Source organism: Orcinus orca, chromosome 7, assembly GCF_937001465.1.
Source record: "Orcinus orca chromosome 7, mOrcOrc1.1, whole genome shotgun sequence".
Classification (NCBI taxonomy): Eukaryota; Metazoa; Chordata; class Mammalia; order Artiodactyla; family Delphinidae; genus Orcinus; species Orcinus orca.
Genome location: NC_064565.1, coordinates 83,500,103 through 83,523,279, shown reverse-complemented (window position 1 = coordinate 83,523,279; position 23,177 = coordinate 83,500,103). Strand labels below are relative to the sequence as shown.

The following is a 23,177-nucleotide window of genomic DNA, read 5'->3' as shown; positions in this document are numbered from 1 at the left end:
AGAATCTGAGGATGATTATTCCCATTGTTGAATTAAAAAAAGGTAGAGACTAGATGGAGGACTAGTCAGCCTATTGAAAAATTCAGGTGGGAGGAGAAGAGAGCCTGTTGAGAACCTTGGCTGTATCAATGTAAGGAAATGGATACACATGAGAAATACGGTGATGAAAGAAGCAGTAGCTCTCATTGATGTTGAATTGTAAATAAAAAGACCTTATAGGATAGCCAAGACATATACATACACACACACACACACACACACACACACACACACACATACACACAATGGAATATTACCCAGCCATAGAAAAGAATGAAATAATGCCATTTGCAGCAACATGGATGGACATAGAGATTATCATACTAAACAAAGTAAGTCAGAAAGAGAAAGACAAATACCATATGATATCACTTACATGTGGAATCTAAAACATGACACAAATGAACCTATCTACAAAACAAAACCAGACTCACAGATATAGAGAACAGACTTGTGGTTGCTAAGGGGGAGAGGAGCTAGGGGTGGGAAGGATTGGGAGTTAGGGATTAGCAAAGGCAAACTATTTATATATTGGATGGATAAATAACAAGGTCCTACTATACAGCATGGGAAACTATATTCAATATCCTGTGACAAACCATAATGGAAAAGAATATATATGTGTGTGTACGTATATATGTATGTATGTATAACTGAGTCACTTTGCTGTGCAGCAGAAATTAACACAACATTGCAAATCAACTAGACTTCAATAATTTTTTTTTTTTTTAAGACCTCAGGACTTCCCTGGTGGTCCAGTGGTTAAGACTCTGCCTTCCAATGCAGGAGGCGTGGGTTTGATCCCTGATCGGGGAACTAAGATCCCACATGCCGTGGGGTGTGGCCAAAAACTTTAAAAAAGACCTCATTGGAGTTAATATATATAGAGAGAAAGAACATTTGAAAATCACTTGGAGGAATTGAGGACCATTGGCTTGCTGTTATCTTTTGCAGGGGTCAGAAAAGGAAAAATGAATACCTAGGGAACTAAAATATGAACCCAGTTTTTGACCTATTAAATTTCTATTGTTTGTTCTTGAGACACCTAGGTGATGTCCTATAATCAAATGTAGAAGTGTGACTAAAGTAAAGTTTTAGGGCTGAGGCTAGAGATGGGTTTTGAAAATAATGTACAGTGTCCATGCATTAAAAGCACCACTGTAGAAGGAAAAATGTCTAACCTAGCCAAAGAAATTTTGATAGTGTTCTACTGAAATTGCAATGTATTTCCCAATGTAATCACCCACCGTTACAACCTTGTGTTCAATGATGAGGAACATAAGTTGATCACCAATGATCCATGTGTAAGCCTGGTTTGGACCTTACCAGGTCGCCTGCCCTGACTGTAAGCTACTGGAGCACAGGGGCTGCTGTACTTCCCACTGCGTGAACACAGACGGCTGCCCAGGGGAGAAACTCAGTAAATGTTTATAAAATTAAACATCTCCGTTCCTGGCTCTAGCACTAAGCAATTCTTTCAGTAACTAATTTTTATTTTTAACAACCCCAAGGTTAATCCTAAACAAAAAAAGAAAACCTTACCTTTTATTTGCAAAACATAATTATACTACTTTAACAGCCTTAAAAGACTTAGCAGTGACGCTATGACCTACATTACCTACATTAGTGGATATTTTCTTAGAGAACGTGAAAATCCAGAGTGGGGAAGTGAGGCTTGCTCTTTCAGAGACCAGAGCTCCACCCCCGCCCCACTCCCCCCACCTCCCCTGGCAATCGCGGGGCAATAAAGAGACAAGTCACTTAGAAGTGGCATTCTGATTTTAAATTAAGGTTTGGGGAGTTTCTGAAAAACTGTCTGATGACCACAGAGCCACCAAAATGACACTGAGGCAAGGAGTCTAACACCACAGCTCTACTCTGTGTGTCTTTAGCCTGGGAAGGAGACATCAATTCCACCTTCAATGTTTAGAGCCTGTTCTACTTGCTTGAGTTACTGATTAATAATGTTCTCAGTTTGCTTTAGTGCTTTTCAGAAGCTGTCACTTCCCACCTCTGGCTGTGACATGTATTTGATATATCAATCAGGAAAGTCACCTCTGATTTTGTTGCCCTAAATATCAGCCAGGCATTTACATAGCTACATCCCTACTCAGAGCATTGAGGGAGATTGTAGACAGGGATGCTCTTCAGTAAAATTGCAATTATTTGAGCAACTTCACACCCACCTTACCCAGACTTGGGGAACACTCTGTCATTAGGATCTCTTCCTTTCCCCAGGTAAAAAACTGCCTGTAGGACAGGATAGGTTACAAGCATCCAAAGGTACAAATTACTGATAACCCAATGTGTTACTACTTACGGAGATGTTTTTGCATTTTTAAAGAGATTAAATGTCTTAACCCTAAGGAATTTATTATAATTTTGAAATTTCAAGTACCAGTAAGCAGATAGAAAATATATGTCTTAAATAAGATACGAAATGGGGGTGGGGGGTGTCTTCTGAAATTATGCCACGTAAATAAATCCACTCTATCATGGATATATTTGGCTTTTGATTCCTTCATACCAACACAGATACTATCATTTTAATTTCAGTATAAGATGACTTTTAAGACTGAATTTCCAAAACCCTCTAGAGGAAATATTTCCAAATATTAAATTAGCCAGTGTTTGGTAAAGAATAGGACCATCTCAGGTCATTAGGGCAAAGCTAAATTTAGAAAAAAAAAAAAAAAATCTGTGCAGATGAACTCAAGGTCAATGTTTTCTAGAATATTTTCATTTTATTTCCTGATGATAAGTAGTAGAGTCTGATGCACTCAGGTTGACTTTCAACAAAGGTAGGTTACCTGGTTGCCTGATTTGTTTCTTTTGATACTGAAATAGGCCAAACATGTGTGTCTGTTCAGAAATGATTTCAGGTTGCTTTTTATTCTAAACATAATCTGTATTCTTTTTTTAGTGGTTACAACAGCTCGTCTTGGATGGCATCTATACAGTTCATTACCATTTTTGAGAAATCTTTAAGCAGCTTGAGCCTAAGTCAAGGACACAAGCTGCTCATTTGGGAATACCTGTCCCCTACCACCACCACCAGGCAATAAACCCTAGATTCATCTTCTGCCTTAGTCACCTAAATAAGTTTTTATTAATAGTCTCTGTGGGTCTTTTTTAGGCTTTAGTTTTAGAAGTTTTAGGTTTGCATAAAAGTTGAACAGAAAGTACAGCGAGTTCCCTCGTACCCTCTCACCCCACCTCACTCCCAGTTTTCCCGACTGTTAACATCTTGCATTAGTGTGGTATATTTACTACAATTGATGAGCCAATATTGATACTTTATTATTAGCTGAAGTTCATAGCTCACATTAGTTCACATTAGTTCATTAGTTCACATTAGGGTTAACTCTTTGTGTTGTACATTCCATGGGTTTTGGGTAATGCATAATGACATGTATTATATTGTTATGCAGAATAGTTTCACTGGCCTAAAAATGCCCTGTGCTCCACCTCTTCATCCCTCCCTCACCCTATCCTGCCCCCAGCCCCTTGCAGCTGCTGATCTTTTTTCCTGTCTCCATAGTTTTGCCTTAGTCTATAGGTTACCAACTATACGTGTAAGACAGGGAACAATTTGACTAGAGTAGGGTCATAGAGATATAACAAAGGGGATTTAGGGCTTCCCTGGTGGCGCAGTGGTTGAGAGTCCAACTGCCGATGCAGGGGACACGGGTTCATGCCCCAGTCCGGGAAGATCCCACATGCCGCGGAGCGGCTGGGCCCGTGAGCCATGGCCGCTGAGCCTGCGCGTCCGGAGCCTATGCTCCGCAACGGGAGAGGCCACAACAAAGGGATTAAACCTTTGGGGATTAAAGATTTACCATAAAGCACATTCAAAGATAGCATGGGAACTACATTATTTTCACCAACTATACAGATGCATCTATCTATATTTTATTCAACTAACATTAATTGATAACATACTATGTGTCAGCAGTGCTTTAGGTGCTAGAGTTAACAATAGTAAACAAGGCAGACAGCTTCTCTGCCCTCCTGGAGTGTATACTCAAATTGAGGGTAAAGGAAAAGGACAGAAACAAAAAGTCAAGTATTTTCAATACTGCCAAGTAAGATAATGGAAATCAAATAGGGTTATGTGATAGAGTGACAGTTGGAGACAGTGGTTAGGGAAGGCTTCTCTGAGGATATGACATTTGAGCTAAGAATTAAGAGATAAGAAGCAACTATCCATGCAAGAGAAGAACACTCCAAGCAGAGGGAACTGCAAGTAAAATAGCCTGGAGATGGGAACAAGCTGAGTCTGAAAGCCCACATGACTGGGTGGAGTGAGCAGGAGAGAGTGCATGGGGAAGCAGGTGAGATAGGTAGGCAAGGCTAGGTCATAATTGGCCCTGTAAGCCACAGTAAGGAGTTTCAGTTTTATTTTAATGGGAAGCCACTGGAGGCAGGAAAGTGATATGATCTGATTTACATTTTTAAATGATCACTCTGGATCTGCAGAGTATCTTAAAAGACATCTTTAAAATAAATACTAACGTGAATACACCAAGAGTACTAAAGATGCCAAGTAATACAATGCAAATCCTAAAGTAAAAACGGTGTTTCAAGATCATCCTGGCATGTATCTGGTCCTTATCCGCAGCACCCCAGAAAAGAAATAACCAGCTGAGACATTAACAGTATTTTTGATTATGTCCACAATCTGCCGTGTTTACCATTTCGTATAGGGATATTTACACTTAATTCCTTACCAAAATGAAAAATCATTTCCATAGGGAACTATAAATGAACACTTCATTAGATGTATTTCTGCTTTCCATGGGAATTCCCTGGCAGTCCAGTAGTCAGGACTCGACGCTTTCACTACCAAGGGCCCAGGTTCACTCCCTGGTTGGGGAACTAAGATCCCACAAGCCACGTGGCACGGCCAAAAAATAAAATTAAATTAAATAAAAAGAAGTATTTCTGCTTTCCACTATAGGCTTTTATTTTAAGCTTTGGAAAACCATGCTGTACCTGCAATTAGAAATTTCATTTTAGAAATACAAATAAGAAAAGGCTGATGTTCATATTTGGCCAGCAGGTGTGGTACCAACACCATGGGACGCTTGGGGATGTGAAATGGAAATTGGCCGACCACAGTCCAGGTGCTTTTCTGCTTATTACAGGCCCAGCTCCAGGGGACCAGACTCCCCTCTCAGTGAGTGATTTTTCTTTCTTAGCTTAAAAGAGAATTGGAACAATAAGTGATTTCCACTGTCTGTCTCTATGGCAACAGGTATCCTAATTTCACCTCTTAGATGGCAACTATACCTATTCACTGAATAGCTTTCAGTCCCTACTATTATGATGAAAAAATTGATTTCATGAAAAATGCTATTTAGGTTATAAGCAAACTTATCCCCCAGCAACCATGAAGTACAGTTTGTAAGATGTAAAATCATTCATAAGCAGAATATACTCTGTGGGCTTTTCTTCCTTTTCAGGTGTAGGATATTTACCCCCAACGTCTCGCTTCTAGTTGTTTTTGGATGATAAAATATTATTCTTTTCTTCCTTAATATTTATTTTTAATTATGAAAATTAGTCAGGTTCATTGTAAATAGTTTGGCAAATACGGAAAAAATATAGAAAAGCATATCCAAGAAAATAAAACTCACTCTCCTTATTTAAAAATAATCACTATTAATATCCTGCTAGCATTTTAGATGTGTATACATATAAATACAACTTAAATGCTATAGTGTATATTTTTTTGTAACCAGACTCTTTCACCAAACATATTATGAGGAATTCTTCACATCATTAAGTATTCTAACATACAAATTATGAGGAATTCTTCACATCATTAAGTATTCTAACATACAATTTTAATGGTTCAAAGGAGTCCATAATATGGCTTACTGTATTTTATTTAACTTATCTCTCTATGCTGACATTATTAACCATAAATGTTTATGTACACATCTATTGGCTTAGAAGAAATCCCTGGATATGAAATACATGGATCAAATGGGATAAACATTTTAAATTATATTGCCAAATTTTCCCCCCAAATTATATCAATTTATTTTCCCACTGAAGGTAGATGGATAAGAGTATCCATTTCCTTAAATTCTTTATCAGAGGTACAGTTTTTAAAAAGAAAAACATTGCCAGTTTGATGGAGAGGGGAAGTATCTCATTATATTTCTTTAACATCTTAAATTTAAAACTTATTTTAAGGTTAAATATGTTTTTACATTCTCATTATTTTTTTAGGGTGAGGAGATATATAAATTGCCTGTTCACCTCTGAAGCAAAGATTATTTGTTGTCCCCTAATATCCACTCTACCTCTGTTTCTTAGTAACAGAAGAGATGACTTTTAGTTGAGCACATAGCCCTTTAAAATAAAGACATTTCCCGTTTTCATTTGCAGCTAAGTGTGTCTATGTGTCAACTCCAGGTAGGCAAATGTGATCTATGCTTTTTCAGAGAAACGTCCTTAAAGGGAGAGGATAATGCCCTCTTTTTCCTCTTCATCATTCCTGATGGTTAGAATGCAGATATTATGGTTGGAGCTTCAACAGCCATTTTGGACCATGAGGATGTGCTAGAGATGGTGGAGCAGAAAGCTAGAGGGAGCCTAGGTTCTTAAGAATTTTATGTAAGTGCCACCCTGCATGGCTGGTTTCCAGATTTTTATGTGAGAAAATAAAACTTTGTATTTTTAAGCCATGGTTAGTTTGCATTTTTAGTTTCATGAAGCTGAACTTAAGCCTGACTGATGTTGATTAAGATTTTTTTCCTCATTTTTTTTTCTCATTGATTTTTAAGTGCTCTTTCTATTTTAAGGTTATTTACACTTTACCTAGCACCCATGTCACAAATTTTCCAGTTTTTCATTTGGTCCTAATTTTTTTATGGAATTAGGATATGCAGAAATACAGTTATTCTTAAATTTATTTGCTATTTAAATTCCATTATATATTCAGAAAAATCAGATAACAGTATTAGCTTAGAAATATAAATTCCAGAGAAATAGTTTGTCTCAACCATCATAAGGCAGTACTGAGGCATAATTTTACTTCCTATAGGTATGCAATTAAATGGTTACATTGCAGGCTAAAGTCATTTAGATGATGAGAAATTGTGCATAGTTTTGAGGACTTAATCAATAATTCATTGCTTGCTAAAGCAGAGATTTTCCAGTTTTAATCTGTGGAGCTCTAGGTTCAAAGCATTGCCTCAGAGGTCTCCACTGGGGCTTAGGTGGGGCTGAGTGGGCCAGCTCTGCCTGCCACTCCCAGTTGAGGTTTTAAAGGCAGTCACTCTGTGTTATTCACTGGAGTTCCACAAAAGAGCCCCTGCCATATGATTTCCTCCCAACACAGAGAAAAAATAGAGAGTAACAATTTCCTACCAGATCATAGGCAGCCAGCATCTTTTTCTGCACATCTGGAATTGCCCCCAGAGGCTCCAGATGAGGAAAGTTGTCTTTCATCACAAGAGAGACGGAAGGAGTATTGTCACTGGTGATGAGCCGAGAGGACAGGGTCAACAGGCACTGCTTCAGACTGGCAATTGGAGGGAGTCCGCACAGTTCTTTAACAGACACTATGGCGTTCTGTGGGGAAGAAAACATGGAATTACACTTCTGACCACATGATACATCCCCCCCAGCACTTCTAGGTTTACACAAAAGTATATTCATTAAAACAACCTAAGTGTCCATCATCGGATGAATGGATAAAGAAGATGTGGCACATATATACAATGGAATATTACTCAGCCATAAAAAGAGACGAAATTGAGCTATTTGTAGTGAGGTGGATGGACCTAGAGTCTGTCATACAGAGTGAAGTAAGTCAGAAAGAGAGAGACAAATACCGTATGCTAACACATATATATGGAATTTAAAAAAAAAAATGTCATGAAAAACCTAGGGGTGAAACAGGAATAAAGACACAGACTTACTAGAGAATGGACTTGAGGCTATGGGGAGGGGGAAGGGTAAACGGTGACAAAGCGATAAAGAGGCATGGACATATATACACTACCAAACGTAGGGCAGTTAGCTAGTGGGAAGCAGCCGCATAGCACAGGGAGATCAGCTCGGTGCTTTGTGACCGCCTGGAGGGGTGGGATAGGGAGGGTGGGAGGGAGGGAGACGCAAGCGGGAAGAGATATGGGAATATATGTGTATATATAACTGATTCATTTTGTTGTGAAGCTGAAACTAACATACCATTGTAAAGCAATTATACTCCAATAAAGATGTTAAAAAAAAAAAAAAAGAAGGGTTATATACTCCATGCAAGCCTACCTTTTGTTCTAATATAAAAATTCCACTCTTGAGTATACATACGAAAAAAATGAAAACACTAATTTGAAAAACTACATGCACCCCAGTGTTCACATCAGCATTATTTACGTTTGCCAAAACAAGGAAGCAACCTATGTTTCCATTAACAGATGAATGGATAAAGAAGATGTGAGATATATACACATATTCATACAACGGAATACTAGTCATAGAAAAGAATGAAAATTTGCCATTTGCAACAACGTGGCTGTAGATGGAGGGTATTCCGCTAAGAAAAATCAGTCAGACAGAGAAAGAGAAATACTGTATGATATCACTTACATGTAGACTCTAAAGATAAACTAGCGAATATAACAAAACAGAAACAGATTCACAGATATAGAGAACAAACTAGTGGTTACCAGTGGGAAGCGAGGAAGAGGGAGGGGTAAGATAGGGGTAGGGGACTGAGAGGTACAAACTACCATGTATAAAATGAATAAGCTGCAAGAATATATTGTACAGCACAGGGAATACAGCCAATATTTTATAATAACTATAAATGGAATATAACCTTTAAAAATTGTGAATCACTATGTTGGACACCCAAACTTATAATGTACATCAATTATACCTCAATAAACCCACCCCACACAAAAAAAAAAAAAAAAAAGTATATTCATTAAAAGTGTACCCTTAAATACATATGAAATTTGAAGCAAACTGGATTATAACCAACCAAAAATGTTGAGATACACATGGAGATAACACGCAGAGCTAATTCACAACTACACTTCATCTTTCTCAGCTTTTAACAACTGCCACAAATATGCCACAAAGCAAAGCAGATTATGACCCAAGGCTACATAGTGCTTTTCAAAGCAGGGCTGTGGAATATTCTGGAATATCTGAAATGTTCTGGACAATGCACACAAATTAATATTGGCTGATCGTGAATATCTTGTTAAATTTGTATCATGATAATCGTAAAAGCATGTCAGTGGTTGTACATTGGAGTGCATCTTCTTTGAGTTTTTCCCCTCAAGGTAGAAGGCTGCTATTACTCATCATACTCCTTTCACATAACCATCAGTGGTATTCCTTTGTCATCTCACCAGAAATGCACCTGACAGACACACATAATAAAACACATTTCACGTAAAGCTACATTTGTCCATGTGACAGGCGTTTAAAAGATTCATTTGAAATAGAAATTATGCCTACTAACAATGAACAATACCTAACCTAATGTGTGTCTCATGAGTTTAGTGACAATGATGGTATTCATTTTTCTAGTAATTAGGCTCTAAATAATCCCAAACCAAAAGAAATTTGAGGTGAGATAAATTATCAGTACTAACTGGAAAAATTTTATCTATAGCCAACTCTCCTTATTATGTATTTTAAACACGTAATACATGCAAAGGACATATTCCAAGAATTATATAGAACTACATAAAATCTACTTCTAATATATAAAGTCAGGTGTAGAAATGACTTATAACTAATCTAACACAGGGGTTTATAATAGTTATAGAATTATGTCAGAAAAAGTCAGGTAGATAATGCTGACATTTGGAGCCTAATTTTAAAACAGCAGCCAAGGCAACCCACCACAAGTTATACGTTTACAATCTAAGTATTTGTATGTGGTTTATATAATATAGTATTTTCTACCATTTTGGTGATTTAAAATTGATTTTTAACCCTTCCAGGATTCCTCTGTGAAATAATGTAAAAATAAAGTTTTCACCAAGTCATGGTTTGGCGTTCAGCATCACATGACTAAAAACCATGAATGATCATCGGGTTTTGGTGGTGGTTAATTCTGGATTTAAAGCTCAATACTCCTATTTATTAAATGCAATATTGGGAAAATTACTTCACCTCTTCAAGCTTGTTTTCTATTTTGAATGTAGGGACTTTTGGTGAAGGTTACTATAAAAATGTTAGTTAAAGGAACAGATAAAGTACATTGAAAAATATTCCTCTCCTGTTTTGCTCTCATACATAGACTCCTACTGCTTCTGCCAAACAACATCTTCTTGCACATTGCAGGAACTAAGCAAGCATTTGCCGTTTGATTGTTTCTTAGTAACATGAGCCTAGAATAAGCATATTAAATAGTCTTGAAGAAAAAGGTTTGCAGCCATCTCTGATTATAAGCATTAATGAAGGCAAGAAAACTGACACTGAATTCCTACATGCTAAGGCTGGGTAATTTACATATACTCTCATTTAATTCTCATAATAATCCTGTGATGTAATTATTACTATTTTTCTTACCTTATGAGGAGAAAACTGATGGCCAGATATCTGAAATAATTTGCTCAAGATCACACAGGGATAGAGTTTAATCCAGAATCCATGTCCTTTCAATTAAAGCACATTTCTAAGAGAAGACTAAATAGTTTTCAACAAGTTCAAGTGCTGAATGTTGTTTGTTTATTAGTCTTCTTTGTTTCATGGAGGGTAATTTATTATTGTTGTACACAAACAACTAAGACATCATCTAATAGGCATTACATTTGTTTTATATGACTTCAAATACCCTTGTGTGTTCTTATCTGCAAATATTTTACATGTATACTTATAATTAGTATGCATGTGTTTGTATATATAAAATTTTGTATGTTACATGCACATATAATATTTTATATTCTATTCTTTTCACGCTGTTTCATATACACATTCCCATATATCAATTTAGTTTTGTACTAGGAACATTTAATGGATATATAAAGCATTTTGCTACATTTATACTCCATTAGCTGGCTTAGTTCAGGCCAGATTTCAGGCCAGATTTAACATAGCATTCACCATTAGAAACATAAAATATATCTGTTTTACAGAAATAAAGTTACAGATGTAGAAAATAAACTTATAGTTACTGGGTGGGAGGGGGAGGGATAAATTGGAAGATTGGGATTGACACATACACACTACTATATATAAAATAAATAACTTATAAGGACCTACTGTATAGCACAGGGAACTCGACTCAATACTCTGTAATGGCCTGTATGGGAAAAGAATCTAAAAAAGAGTGGATATATGTATATGTATAACAGATTCACTTTGCTGTACAGCAGAAACTAACACAACATTGTAAATCAACTATACCCCAATACATTATTTTTCAAATATCTGTTTTATCACAGGCAATTCAGCAGTACATGGGGTTACACATCCTCTGTGATAATTTTTTGAGGAATCAGATCATTAGTAAAACACAATGTTCACTGGTGAGCGAGGGGTCAGAAGACTCAGGGGTAAGGGAGGACAGTACGGGATTTTTCCTACCTGCATATTTTCTCTCATATCTATGGCTTCTCGTAAGGGATGAACTGCTAGCTTAAAGATGTCATCTATCGTTTTAAGACCGATATTCCTGAGCATGGTATACTCCCGAACTTTCTTCCCCATTCTCACTGAAAGGCTGCGCTTCTGTGGCTTTCCTCCTCCACTTCTATTAGTTATTGCTATGTGGACAAAAAGAGTCACGTGCTCCATGATGTCACCCACAAAGGAGCGGAGGGGAACGTGCCGATATCCAGGCTGCAAACATTCAAACGGTATTGTATATTGCCCTATAAATTCATCCCCAATGTAGTCGTCATCGAGAACCACAAAACGGATCATGGCCAGCTCAGGCAGGTTCACTTGGAACTCAAATGTCTCATCAAAAATAGGATTATCACTGTTTTGCTGTACAGTTTTAGTTCTTTGTTCTGAACAGTCGGCCGGAATTCCATGTATCTCTATACACACGTAGGGATCTATGACATCCCCTTTGGCACAAGCTCCCTTGGGCTTTGGGAAGTTCTGACCACTGATGATCTTAATATGAAGCACTAGAGGAGACACCCCAGGTACAATGCCCTTTGTATTTGCACTGAAGTAAGAAACTTCATCTCGCATGATAGACGGCCTTAGAACATAACCACATCCTCCATTTTGAAGAAACCAGCCTGTGTGAAGGTCCATCATTGGACCCGGAGTCTGGAAATTCATTGCCACAATCTGACAGCCACAATTCCAAAAGTCCTGTGGATTCAGGTTACTGGAATCAATTCTCATGGCATTTGGATAGATGCGTGATAAGAACTTCTTATTATAATTTACAAAATCCTCTGGGTATTCATTTGCAATTCGGCTGGCCTCTGTTTCACTAAATGAACAAATCTCCCAATAGTTTTGGCTTTTCATAGATAGTTCAAAATCCCTGTACTGAACAGATTTACAGATAGACACCAAGTCAGAGAGCTCCCTACACAGCAAGATTTGTTTCTGCTCACCATTGTAATCTACTGACATCCTTCGAGACATTTCAGCTTCTTCATCTTCGTCTGTAACTTCTCCTTCTAAAACATCTGGATCAGAAGGCAATTTCTTTCCTTTCACAATGATCATTCTTTTTAATTTTTCTGGTGATGGGAGGTAGGATTCCGACGGCAAAGGTGCTTCAGTATAGAGTTTACTGCCAAAGACCTTTCTCATCTGTTGAACCATTACCTTCTGCTGGGGTAGGGAGCAGTGATTCCCCAAGCAAAGAATGAGTGGGTACTCAGAAGCCACAAAGGCAAATTTATTTATCACCTCTATGACGCTTCGAAAGGAAAGGTGTGTTGTCATGTTATTTCGATTACAAAGGATTGGTTCATTGTCTGAACCATCATTTACATCAAGTTCAATGCTTCGACAGCCCATTTTCAAAGCTCTAACATACCCATTAATGTCAGCCGGCCCCCTGAACTGGTCTTCTATGAGATAGGTGTTGTGAGAGGCGTTGATGTAATAGTGAGATAATGGCTGGGTCATATCTTGGGCAACCTTTTTTTGTTCAGGATCAAAAATGTCACATTCTGGTGACAGCAAATACTGGGTAAAGCCATCAATTGCAAGAAACCCTTTCTGACGTCCCTCTTCAGAAAGCTCATATCTCCGAATGATGTCCAAGCACATGTCCTCGGTGATATGGGTGACTCCTTGCTCAGCTTCTAAAAAAAGCATGAGATCATTGGCATCCAAATACTCTTTGTTTTTAGATATCTGTACAAGTAAGAAATACACTTCTGGCCTGGTGCAAAGTTCACAAAAAGCTTCACAGAACTCCTCTTCGGTCACTCGGGTGGTTAGCTTTTCTTTGCTCTTCTGGATTTCTTTAAACTTCAACCTGATCTTGGATTCCTTCAGGGTAGGGTTGAGTTGTTTTATTAACTCTACAGAGGTGTCTTCCAACATAATCCCATTCCCATCGATATCTGCTGCTTCAAACACCTTTTTCAGCCACATAAACCTTGGTGTGTTCTGGTTGCCCTCCATAAAATCAAGGGGTTGCTTACTTCGAGAAACCAGATACCGTAACCCTGACACCCAGATGTTTGCTACATCTGCTGAATTGGCAACTAGGTCCAGAGACTCGTAGTTTTCCCCGTGGAGTATGGAAAAGGCACAGTCCTCACAAATCTGGTCAGCAAGGCCATTGTTTCTAAATGTTTCTGTGTTCTTCCCCAGTCGGATCTCTTTTATGGCAGAAATATCAAGCTTAGCTTTCTCAAGGTCTTTCTTGGAAGGTTCCCAGCGAAGAGCTTGGAGGTCTGTGTCCAGAGTGAAAAAACGGTTGTAAATGCGAGAATTTGGCCGTACTTTCTTCAGTTCACAGCCAGCTTGCATGAAGCTGATGCAGTCGCTCGCACTACTGATTTTCTTTTCGGAGGGCATGCTGCTGAAAGACACGGTTTTCTTTCTTCCACCACATTTTTGGTTTGCAGGATCCTGTAAAGCAATTTGAAAATAATGAGTCAATTTCCTTAAGAAAATAGACAAATTCAATAACACTCTATGAGCGCCTCAGACTCCATTCAGCTATTATGATTATTTGGACGGGAGCTAGCCTAAATTTTACTTTTTCACTGTTTCAGCAAAGAGAAATTGCCAAGAAAATTGATACTATTAAGTTCAGGAAAAAAACTTATTTTTCCAACACCTGTGTGTTCTTTGAAATAAAATCAAGTATTAAGTGAACTACAAATCACTCTTATTTGTTCATTAAAGTAGATTTCCTAAGATCCTCTACCTCTTGGTATTTTGACAACCTTGCTCATGTCCCTATAGATATACAGAAGAAATAAAGCTGGATTTCTTTAAAAAGTTTTTCTCATACACACTTTGCAACAGTTTAATTTTTATACTTAAAACTAGTTCAAATAAAAGATTTTTACCTTAACATGCATTACATCAAAAAGGGCTTACAATATAGCTTAACTAAAAAAAAAAAAAAATCACTTTTTTTCCTCAAATTATTTTGAAGAATAAAGGCAACTTGAAAGTCAGATTGAGAGCTAACAATAGACAAAGGACTCTCACCTGAGCAATTTTTCAGACACAGGTAAACAATTTAAATGAACATTTATGATAGAGTTGCCATAGGATCCAGCAAAAGATGAACACTCTAATTTGAAAAGATACATGCACCCCAATGTTCATAGCAGCACTATTTACAATGGCCAAGACACAGTAGCAACCTAAGTGTCCATAAACAGAAGATGTGATATATATACAATGGAATATTACTCAGCCATAAAAAAGAATGAAATGATGCCATTTGTAGCAACATGGATGGACCTAGAGATTATCATACTAAGTGAAGTAAGTCAGAAAGAGAAAGACAAATACCATATGATACGGCTTATATGTGGAATCTAAAATATGATACAAATGAACCTATTTACAAAACAGAAACAGATTCACAGATGTAGAAAACAAACTTATGATTACCAAAGGGGAAAGGGAATGGGAGAGGGATAAATTAAGAGTTTGGGATTAACAGATACAAACTACCATATACAAAATAGATAAACAACAAGGTCCTACTGTATAGCACAGGGAACTATATTCAATCTCCTGTAATAAATCATTATGAAAAAGAATATATATATAATAATATATGTAATATATATCTGAATCACTTTTCTGTACACCAGAAAGTAAGACAACATTGTAAATCAACTATATTTCAATAAAAAAATAAAAATAAATGAACATTATGAGATTCACACCTACATTTCAGTATAATGCTATTAGCAGCCACTGTGTAAAACCAAACAGAAATATGAATGGCTCAACTAATTTTTGAGGTTCTTCCAATGTGAATTAAATTTCAAAGCCTTTTGCCATAAGATTTCACAGGGAACACTTGCATCTTACCTTTTACCCATTTCTGTAAGTGTCCTTGTATCTTAGTCTCACAGAGTCCCAATTTCCTCAGCCCACTTAGCCCTTCCCTGAACAACAGGGCATCAAACTTCATCTGCGCAGATTAGTGTATTTTAAGCAGGTGAATTTCTTGTGGCTATTTCCGTCTTGGGCGTGTCTAGGTCTTTTCACCTATTGTCTTTTCTAAATTTCAGGTCCAGTCCTCTGGACACTCATAATCATAAGACGATGTATTTCATCTTAGTCCTGGACCATCCACTGTGTCTCTCACTCCCAATTCATTTGCACTGAATATCTGAACAATGCCACTTAAAACTGGATTTTTCTTTATACCTTCTTCTGTTCAGACCATAGACTCAAATTAACAATGCTCCCAATCATATTATCAATTCAGATAATTCTCCCAGGAACAAATTTCCCAAAAGTACCTTAGTGCATGTTTAAAGTGCCCAATTTTATAAAGCATATCAAAGAGACAGCAAAGTATAGAGAGCAAAGGGCATGGTCCTTAGGGTAGAAATAACTAGTCTCCAGTTGGTATTACTCCACTCACTAGTGACCTTGGGTAAGTTACTTAGCCTCTCTGAATCTTAATGTCTGCTTTTAAGTAGGAACTAATAATCATTATATATAATAGAGCATTACTGTGAGACTCAAAAGAGAAAATGTTCATGAATATTCTTTGTAAGGTTAACCTTTTTGAAGGGAGAGGAACATTTCATCATACACCTGGTCTCTGTAGGACTTTCAGTAGGCACCGACCAGGATATTGGGGGTTATCCAGAGTTGATTCATTCCTGACCTATGAGCATTTAAGACAGATCTTCAGTGAAAAACTGAAAATGTTTAAAAACAGCCATATGATATTACTATTTTAAACACTGAAAAGTGTAGCCAAAGTAATCTAGGCTGTTTCCTTCAGGCATTCTTTTAAAACAGTTTAGAATCTCTCTTCTAGGGTATCATTTAATTGTGGTCTTGCCTGTAAGAGTCTCCCTATCTTATGATTCAGAAAAAGGCAGGATGATTTATTATTCAATTGACTAAAACCTTGCCTGTGAAAAAGAAACAAAATTTGCTTTAGTTATGGGATGTAGGTGGGGTGATTCATTAACTCAAATATATGTCTGATCTTCAAGTGACAAAGATATAAATTACTCAATTTAGATTAGAGGATATTGTCTCTTGGTGCCCTGGCATTTAAGAACTTAGCCCCTGCTTTCCCAGAGAGTTGTTATTTTTAATTATCCCACAGTGATCAATTTCCTCATCTTTAAGTTAAAAAACAACCATAAATCTTCAGCTGTTTATATGCAGATGCACTATTAGAACACATTTAAATTTGTCACAGCCCACATGCTCAGAAATATCAGATGTTTGTGTGTATTTTTCCACATCATCAAGGCAAGAACCTAAAGGTATTGCTGAGATGGGATTAATCTGACAAGTAAAATACTGAAGGAAACTGTGAATTGTGATGGTAAATTAGACTGTGACTCAGCTTTTAAAGCTACTATTTCACTAGACTTTTAAGTATTGAGAGCTTTCACATTAAATATTATTTTTATATAAGCAGATCATATTCCAAATAAGGTGATTGTCAACAGAATTATAAAACCTCTAATAGTTTCTAACAAAGCTTAAATGGGACATCAGTGTTCCTCCGAATGCATGTATATATTTCCTCTACCCTATGCATGGTATTATACCATCCTTCTCCATGGTCTAAGTGCCAATCTTGACTTCAGCCACTATTTTTTGAGAGCAAAACTACTGCTGTCAGAATAGCTTTCTCTTATAAGCCTCTCTTCTTTGTGGTGATATTGCCTCATATCAAGACTTTCTCTCCTAGCAAGATAAGTCTTCAAGAAATAAATGTTTTATATCTACCCTACAAAAGAATCCACCTGCCTTGTAATGCTTATTTCTTGCCTTGACATGCAACTTTTACATGATTATAAAACTTAACCTAAAATGCTTTAAAACTCGGAACCAGTGGAAAAGATAACAATCTTTAGGTTGTCGTCTCACAAAGGACAAAATCCAAAGTTATTACAAGCCCCCAAATGAGCAAATGTATATACTTTATATATATAATATATAGAAAGAGCCATAGTACATATGAACAAATAGTTTGCTGTTTGACTAGAGCCAAGATTATTTATATTCAAAATATGCCGGAAAAGTTTCAGGACTCTGATGTTTCTCTACGTCTGTTCTTTCAATGGTGAAGCTATGCATTAGCTCTGAAAAGTTGGCAGAAGGGGAGATGGAAACTGTGTTAGAGTGGACGGGGACGACGGGCTACTCCAAATCTTTCTGAGCTTCTTCACCACCAAGGCCTCTTTGCTGAGCCCTACACCCCTCTGTAGTTCCCTCAAGATGATCTTAGCAGATTGATGGTGGGAAAGGAGTACTATTCTAATAAACAGACTGGGGGTATCTCCAACTGAAGAAAATTAAAGTACTGATTATAGATCTTCCTGTTGATAAACACACCAAAAAAAATTTGATGATGAAATAAGAGCAAATCCATTGCAGTTATCTATATATTAGGAAGACAGGTACTTCTGGCACTTTCCAAGAGAAACCAAAGTTTGTTTTTAGTTCCGGTGTGCTCTTGCCAGTTTCTAGCTCATGAGATGATTGAATTGACTCCAATGACCATAAGGTCATTATTATAAGGAGATTATTATAAGGTATGAGAACTTGACATTTATTTCAAAGCTAAATTTCCTCACTCTGGAATGAAAAGAAGAGGCTAGAGTACAAATTCCTCCTCCCCCCAAAATTTTTTCTTAGAGCAGCTTACAAAATAAAAAGTATGAACAGCACATTGTGATGCCTCTATCCCCTAAATTAAAGCTTAGCCTAATATTCTAGTGGGGTCCAAAAATTCATCAGGCGTTGAGCTCAATTTTTTCTATCTCCTAACATTTTGTGTTTAAGTTTCCAAATTATAATTTCACAAGAAGGGATCACATTTAATCAAGTTATATAATAAATAAACCAAACTGTGTTTATATGTTCTCTGAACATTTCCAGATAAGACCTTACATTTGGATCTACTGTCTTCTTAAATTAATCAATACTCTACATGAAGGATTTAATCATCAGAATCAAGAAGAGTCTCATAAACTGGCAAAGCAACAGACAAATGTTTCAGTCTTTTATTAAAACAGTACAAGACATTGATTTGTCTATGAACACTGTTTCTAATATATGCATATCAAAGATAATTTCTATCTAACCTCATGATATAAGGGTTGATGTCTAATCTTAAGAATAATTTCAAAATATTAGGGGAAAATGGTCAAATGTTGTTCTAGTTTTTTTTTAATTTTTCATTATTTTCTACAATACTGTTGCTTATACACTATTAGGAGTAGGGTACCAGTCATGATCACATGAGATTCCCACACAAGAGTAAAGGCTTTATAGCTCCCTAAACATGTTTTATTAAACTAAATTTGGGGGAAAATGTTCAGATAAATCGAATTAATAAACCTGTTTCCATAAGTTCCCATTGGCATTTGCTCTCTGAGCCTAACAAGATAAGATATGCTGCAAGTTTCTTAACAAAACTCAGCAAACAAAATCATTTTTCATCAGAACACACTCATAAGCCCCAGAGAGAACTCTGCTTATTCAATGAAAGCACAGTTTTGAGTCTCAATAATGAATTATTTCAATATAATAATTTCAAAAAAAGTGTACTAAAGCAGCACAAAAATGTGAATGTACCCAATGCCATAGAACTATACACTTAAAAATGGTTAAAATGGTAAACTTTATGTTATGCCTATTTTACCACAAAAAAAGAACATATTGAAGCACTGTACAAAACCTTAAGAGCAAAGGAAACATACCCAGGTTTCCCTACCTCTGACCTGATAAGCATGTTTAAACATCTAATTGTAATGTAATATATTCCTTCCATGTTTTTTTTTTTTTTTGGTAAGTTGTTATTAACTGAATGACGATTCTTTGTTAAAACAGAACAAATTTACAAAAACTTTAAGAATGGCAATCAAAACAGCAGGTGTAAACTGTGATTAGAAAGAAACTTATTTCATAATACAGAAATCCAGCTACAGAAATGCAGATACACTAAAGTGACATTTGCTTTTCTTTTTTAGTAAAAGAGGGGGGGGAAACATTTATTTTTGAATAGTTCTCTTAAGAAAGTCTCCACATAAAAATTTAATAGACTATAACTAAAAGGCAAGCAAAAATATAGCACATAGATCTTATTTTCACCATAAGGAGCCTATCTTTTTCTTATAGACAACCTATGAACTATAACTCTATACTAATAATATTCATTCTGGTTTTATGAACTTCCAAGCAAAATTCAGAAAAGGTTTAGTTGATACATGAAACCTTCAAAGGATTGTAGACAATATAATCTAGGACCCAAATGAGCCCCAACAGTTGATGCTGAGAGGCCTTTGGTCTCCATTCTTCATTCATTCATTCAACAAACAATGATAGGTACCTACTTCATGCTAAGAACTAGCACATTTAAGAGTTTTGAAGAAACTGATAAAGTCTGACTTTTATCTTAAATAGATCACTTTGGATGCGCACTAGAAGGATGTGATATGGACAAAACTGAAGATGGTGCAGTAGGTAAGCAGCACCAAAGGAAAGAGATGGTGATGGCCTGAGGTAAATAGCTAATAAAAGGAAGGGTGAGAAGTGTGAAGTATCAAGAAATTGGAGGTAAGATCAGAAGTTCTTGATTCAGTCTAGGATGACTCCTAGGTTTCTGGTTTGAATGAGATGTGAATGGAAATATTGCTAAAAGAGAGGAAATACAAGGAGCGGTAAAGTTGAAAATGAAGTAGGTTTACTTCGGGTTATGGTGGATTATAGATGAGTATGGGCCACCTAGGTGAAGAGGCTGGGCAGAGGAGAAGACCTAAAGGGAAAAAAAGGCTAAGGGGTAAGAGAACCAGGGGCGTGAATCTCACAGGAACCAAGGAACAGATTTGAAGGAGCAAGTGTTAGAAAATAAGATGTTAAAGTGGCTTATTGGATTCAGTCATCAAGATATTTACTGGTAACTTTAATAAGATAATGTCTTATGTTGCCTTCAAAATGGTGAGGATGGTGACAGGGGTGAGAGCCAAACTGCAGCCTGAAAAGAGTTGAGAGCAAAGGGTTCCAGGAAAGCGGAAGAGCAGGTACAAAAGTCCTTTGGTGGGAAAGATGGTCAAGATAACTACAGTATAATAAGTGAGGGGTAGAGAGGCCCCAGATGAGAAGGAAACAACAGGCAGAGACTGAGAGTGATAAGCCAAGAGAAGGCTACCCTCGCAATGCTGGCTTTATTGACTTATATTGGTGATAGCTCAAGGAATGGAATCCAAGTCTAATGTATCCATTAGATGTGCATAATGTGTGTCATATATCCCTATATTTAAAGTATCGTGTCCAATGCGTCTATGCCCAAATCCACAACCGTACCTGGCAGTTAGGCACTCTGGAAAAAACCCAGCCCCCAACACAAGGCCTAACTCTTCCCACAAAACTCCAGGAATTGGGGATGGTGGTATCGTCACTACATCTGTTGCCTTCAAGTTTCAAGTAAGGGAAGGTTGCAACTGTAGGATTACACCATTTTTTTCACATTGAAATTTCCAAAGTTATTCTCTCACAGTAAACTCAAATTACTTAATGCAAAGTCACAAACAGGTGATGTCACTTACTTATGATGAGCACCATGTGACCCACCTGATATCACTGTGTGGGACAGTGGGGGTGGAGGTCCTGATGGGCATTGCTGAGAAGTGGCTGAAGCCTGACCCAAGCTCTGTGAACCACGGGCTCTCCCTGGTGGCTCTCACTAAGCCTAGTTGGTAAGAAGCTGAATTTTCTTATCCATAAAGTAAGTGTTCATTCTCTACACCATCTTATAATTCAAGAGGATTCATTAAAGGCAATGTGTGAAGTTATTCACACACATATCTCTCGCCAAATTAAGTTTTATGTCTGTATTTAACATTACATTTAATTTATAAAAGGTGATCCATTTAATAAAATGCACTAAAGCCATCCCCTTTAGGAAACGTACTCCACTGTGTACATACCATGGCTGTGTTATGAAATTCACTGAATTATAGGAAGCCGGAGACCCTCTAAACATTCTTTTAAATGACATCTCTTAAATGACTCTCCTCACTTGAAAACAAAAATTGTTGATTTTCTAAAGGCAAAGATGGAATAAAATGTAGAAAGAGTCTATTTCAGCGTGGGTTCTTAGTACCTTTTATTTGTTTTGTTTAACGGAGGAAGCTTTCTGCTGTGCTATATCTCACTGCAATCATTCACTCATTAGAATTCATTAAGACGTTACTCTAAATAAAAGTGGTTATCTCAAGTTCTTCTGCTGTATGGTTTCTACCCAGTTAGGGTTTTTCTGCAAGTATAATTCTCATCATGCATGTTCCATGCATTAGTTCAAAATACAGCATTCACTTATGCAAAGATTAACTGAACACATACTGTGTACTAGACACCATCCCAGTGATTAGTGCTTTAAAAATTATTAATCCCAACACTAATGGCACCTGGAATAAATGCTTTCTTTCCATCACACACAGGTTTTTATAACTGATGAAATTTGTAAGTAGAATAATGACAAAATCTTCAAATTTAATAAATCAAACAAAGCATATAACGAATGCTTCTAAATAAATAAAAACAGCTTTAAATAACATTGAGGATGTTTGAGAACCAAAACCACAAAGGGGCACAAGAGCTGGTGAGGTGATATTTAAAAGGGAGTACTGGTAATTAAGTACAGTTAAGTTACAGCTTTACCACTAGGGCGTTTATCTAGATACTTAAAATTGGACAAGAAAAAAATTAAGCTTTGAAATGTTCAAAATCTATAAAGGTCTTAGTTAAAATAATTTTTAAATTATTGTCACTTAACAAGAAAACAAATATGGTTTTCACATGAAGCTACACTATAATTTTATGCCATGAGAAAAAATCTTAAATTACATAGCCCTACCTGTGAATCCATTATTCCCAGATGTTCTAGAAAGACCTTGCCACTAACAGTGTGGCTAGTAAGAGTTTGCTGCAGGAACCCAGAAGATGACATCAGTGGGTTTAGTCACACCAAAGTTCTGTTGCCAGGTTCTCATAGTAACTGCTAATAGACTGCAAAGCACATTATTAACCGCAATAGTACTGGATTTTCAATAGGTTAACGTTTTTATAATGCCTCCTAAAATAACTGGAATAGCAAAATCAAGATTAAAGAGGCACATTCTATCAGTTTCATTTTGCAACAAGAGGCTTCTTTATTCTCTAGAGCATAATGAGTGGCACAGGCTAAAAAGGCTTTGGTTTGAAATTTTTAACACAACTGGGAAGAAACCAACTCAAAGGAATGGTAACAATAACAGTAAATCATACCAAAGTATCCTTTCTGGCTCACAATTTTAGGAACGCTATATCCTGATTTATATATTTTCAATGTTATTTATGATGTTTGTTCAATAACAGTGGACTAAAGGTGAAGAATTACCACTGCTTGAACTTTTTTCTATATACCTTCATCCCTGTGATTCACTCAAGAGGCAAAAGCATAAACCTAATGAAAAATCTCTGACCTTTCATTGCAGATCAATGCTCAT

General features: G+C 36.8%; 1 protein-coding gene across 1 annotated transcript in view; it reads right to left on the bottom strand.

Moving 5' to 3' along the window:
• The window catches only part of PLCL1 (phospholipase C like 1 (inactive)), a 366,570-nt gene that overhangs the window by 59,559 nt on the left and 283,834 nt on the right, over positions 1 to 23,177 (bottom strand). Inside the window, exons 2-3 of the mRNA XM_004262885.3 lie at positions 11,608 to 14,082; positions 7,423 to 7,626 (exon numbers count right to left, since the gene is read on the bottom strand). Of these exons, the coding sequence (XP_004262933.2) occupies positions 7,423 to 7,626; positions 11,608 to 14,082 (2,679 nt within the window). The remainder of the gene's footprint in view (positions 1 to 7,422; positions 7,627 to 11,607; positions 14,083 to 23,177) is intronic.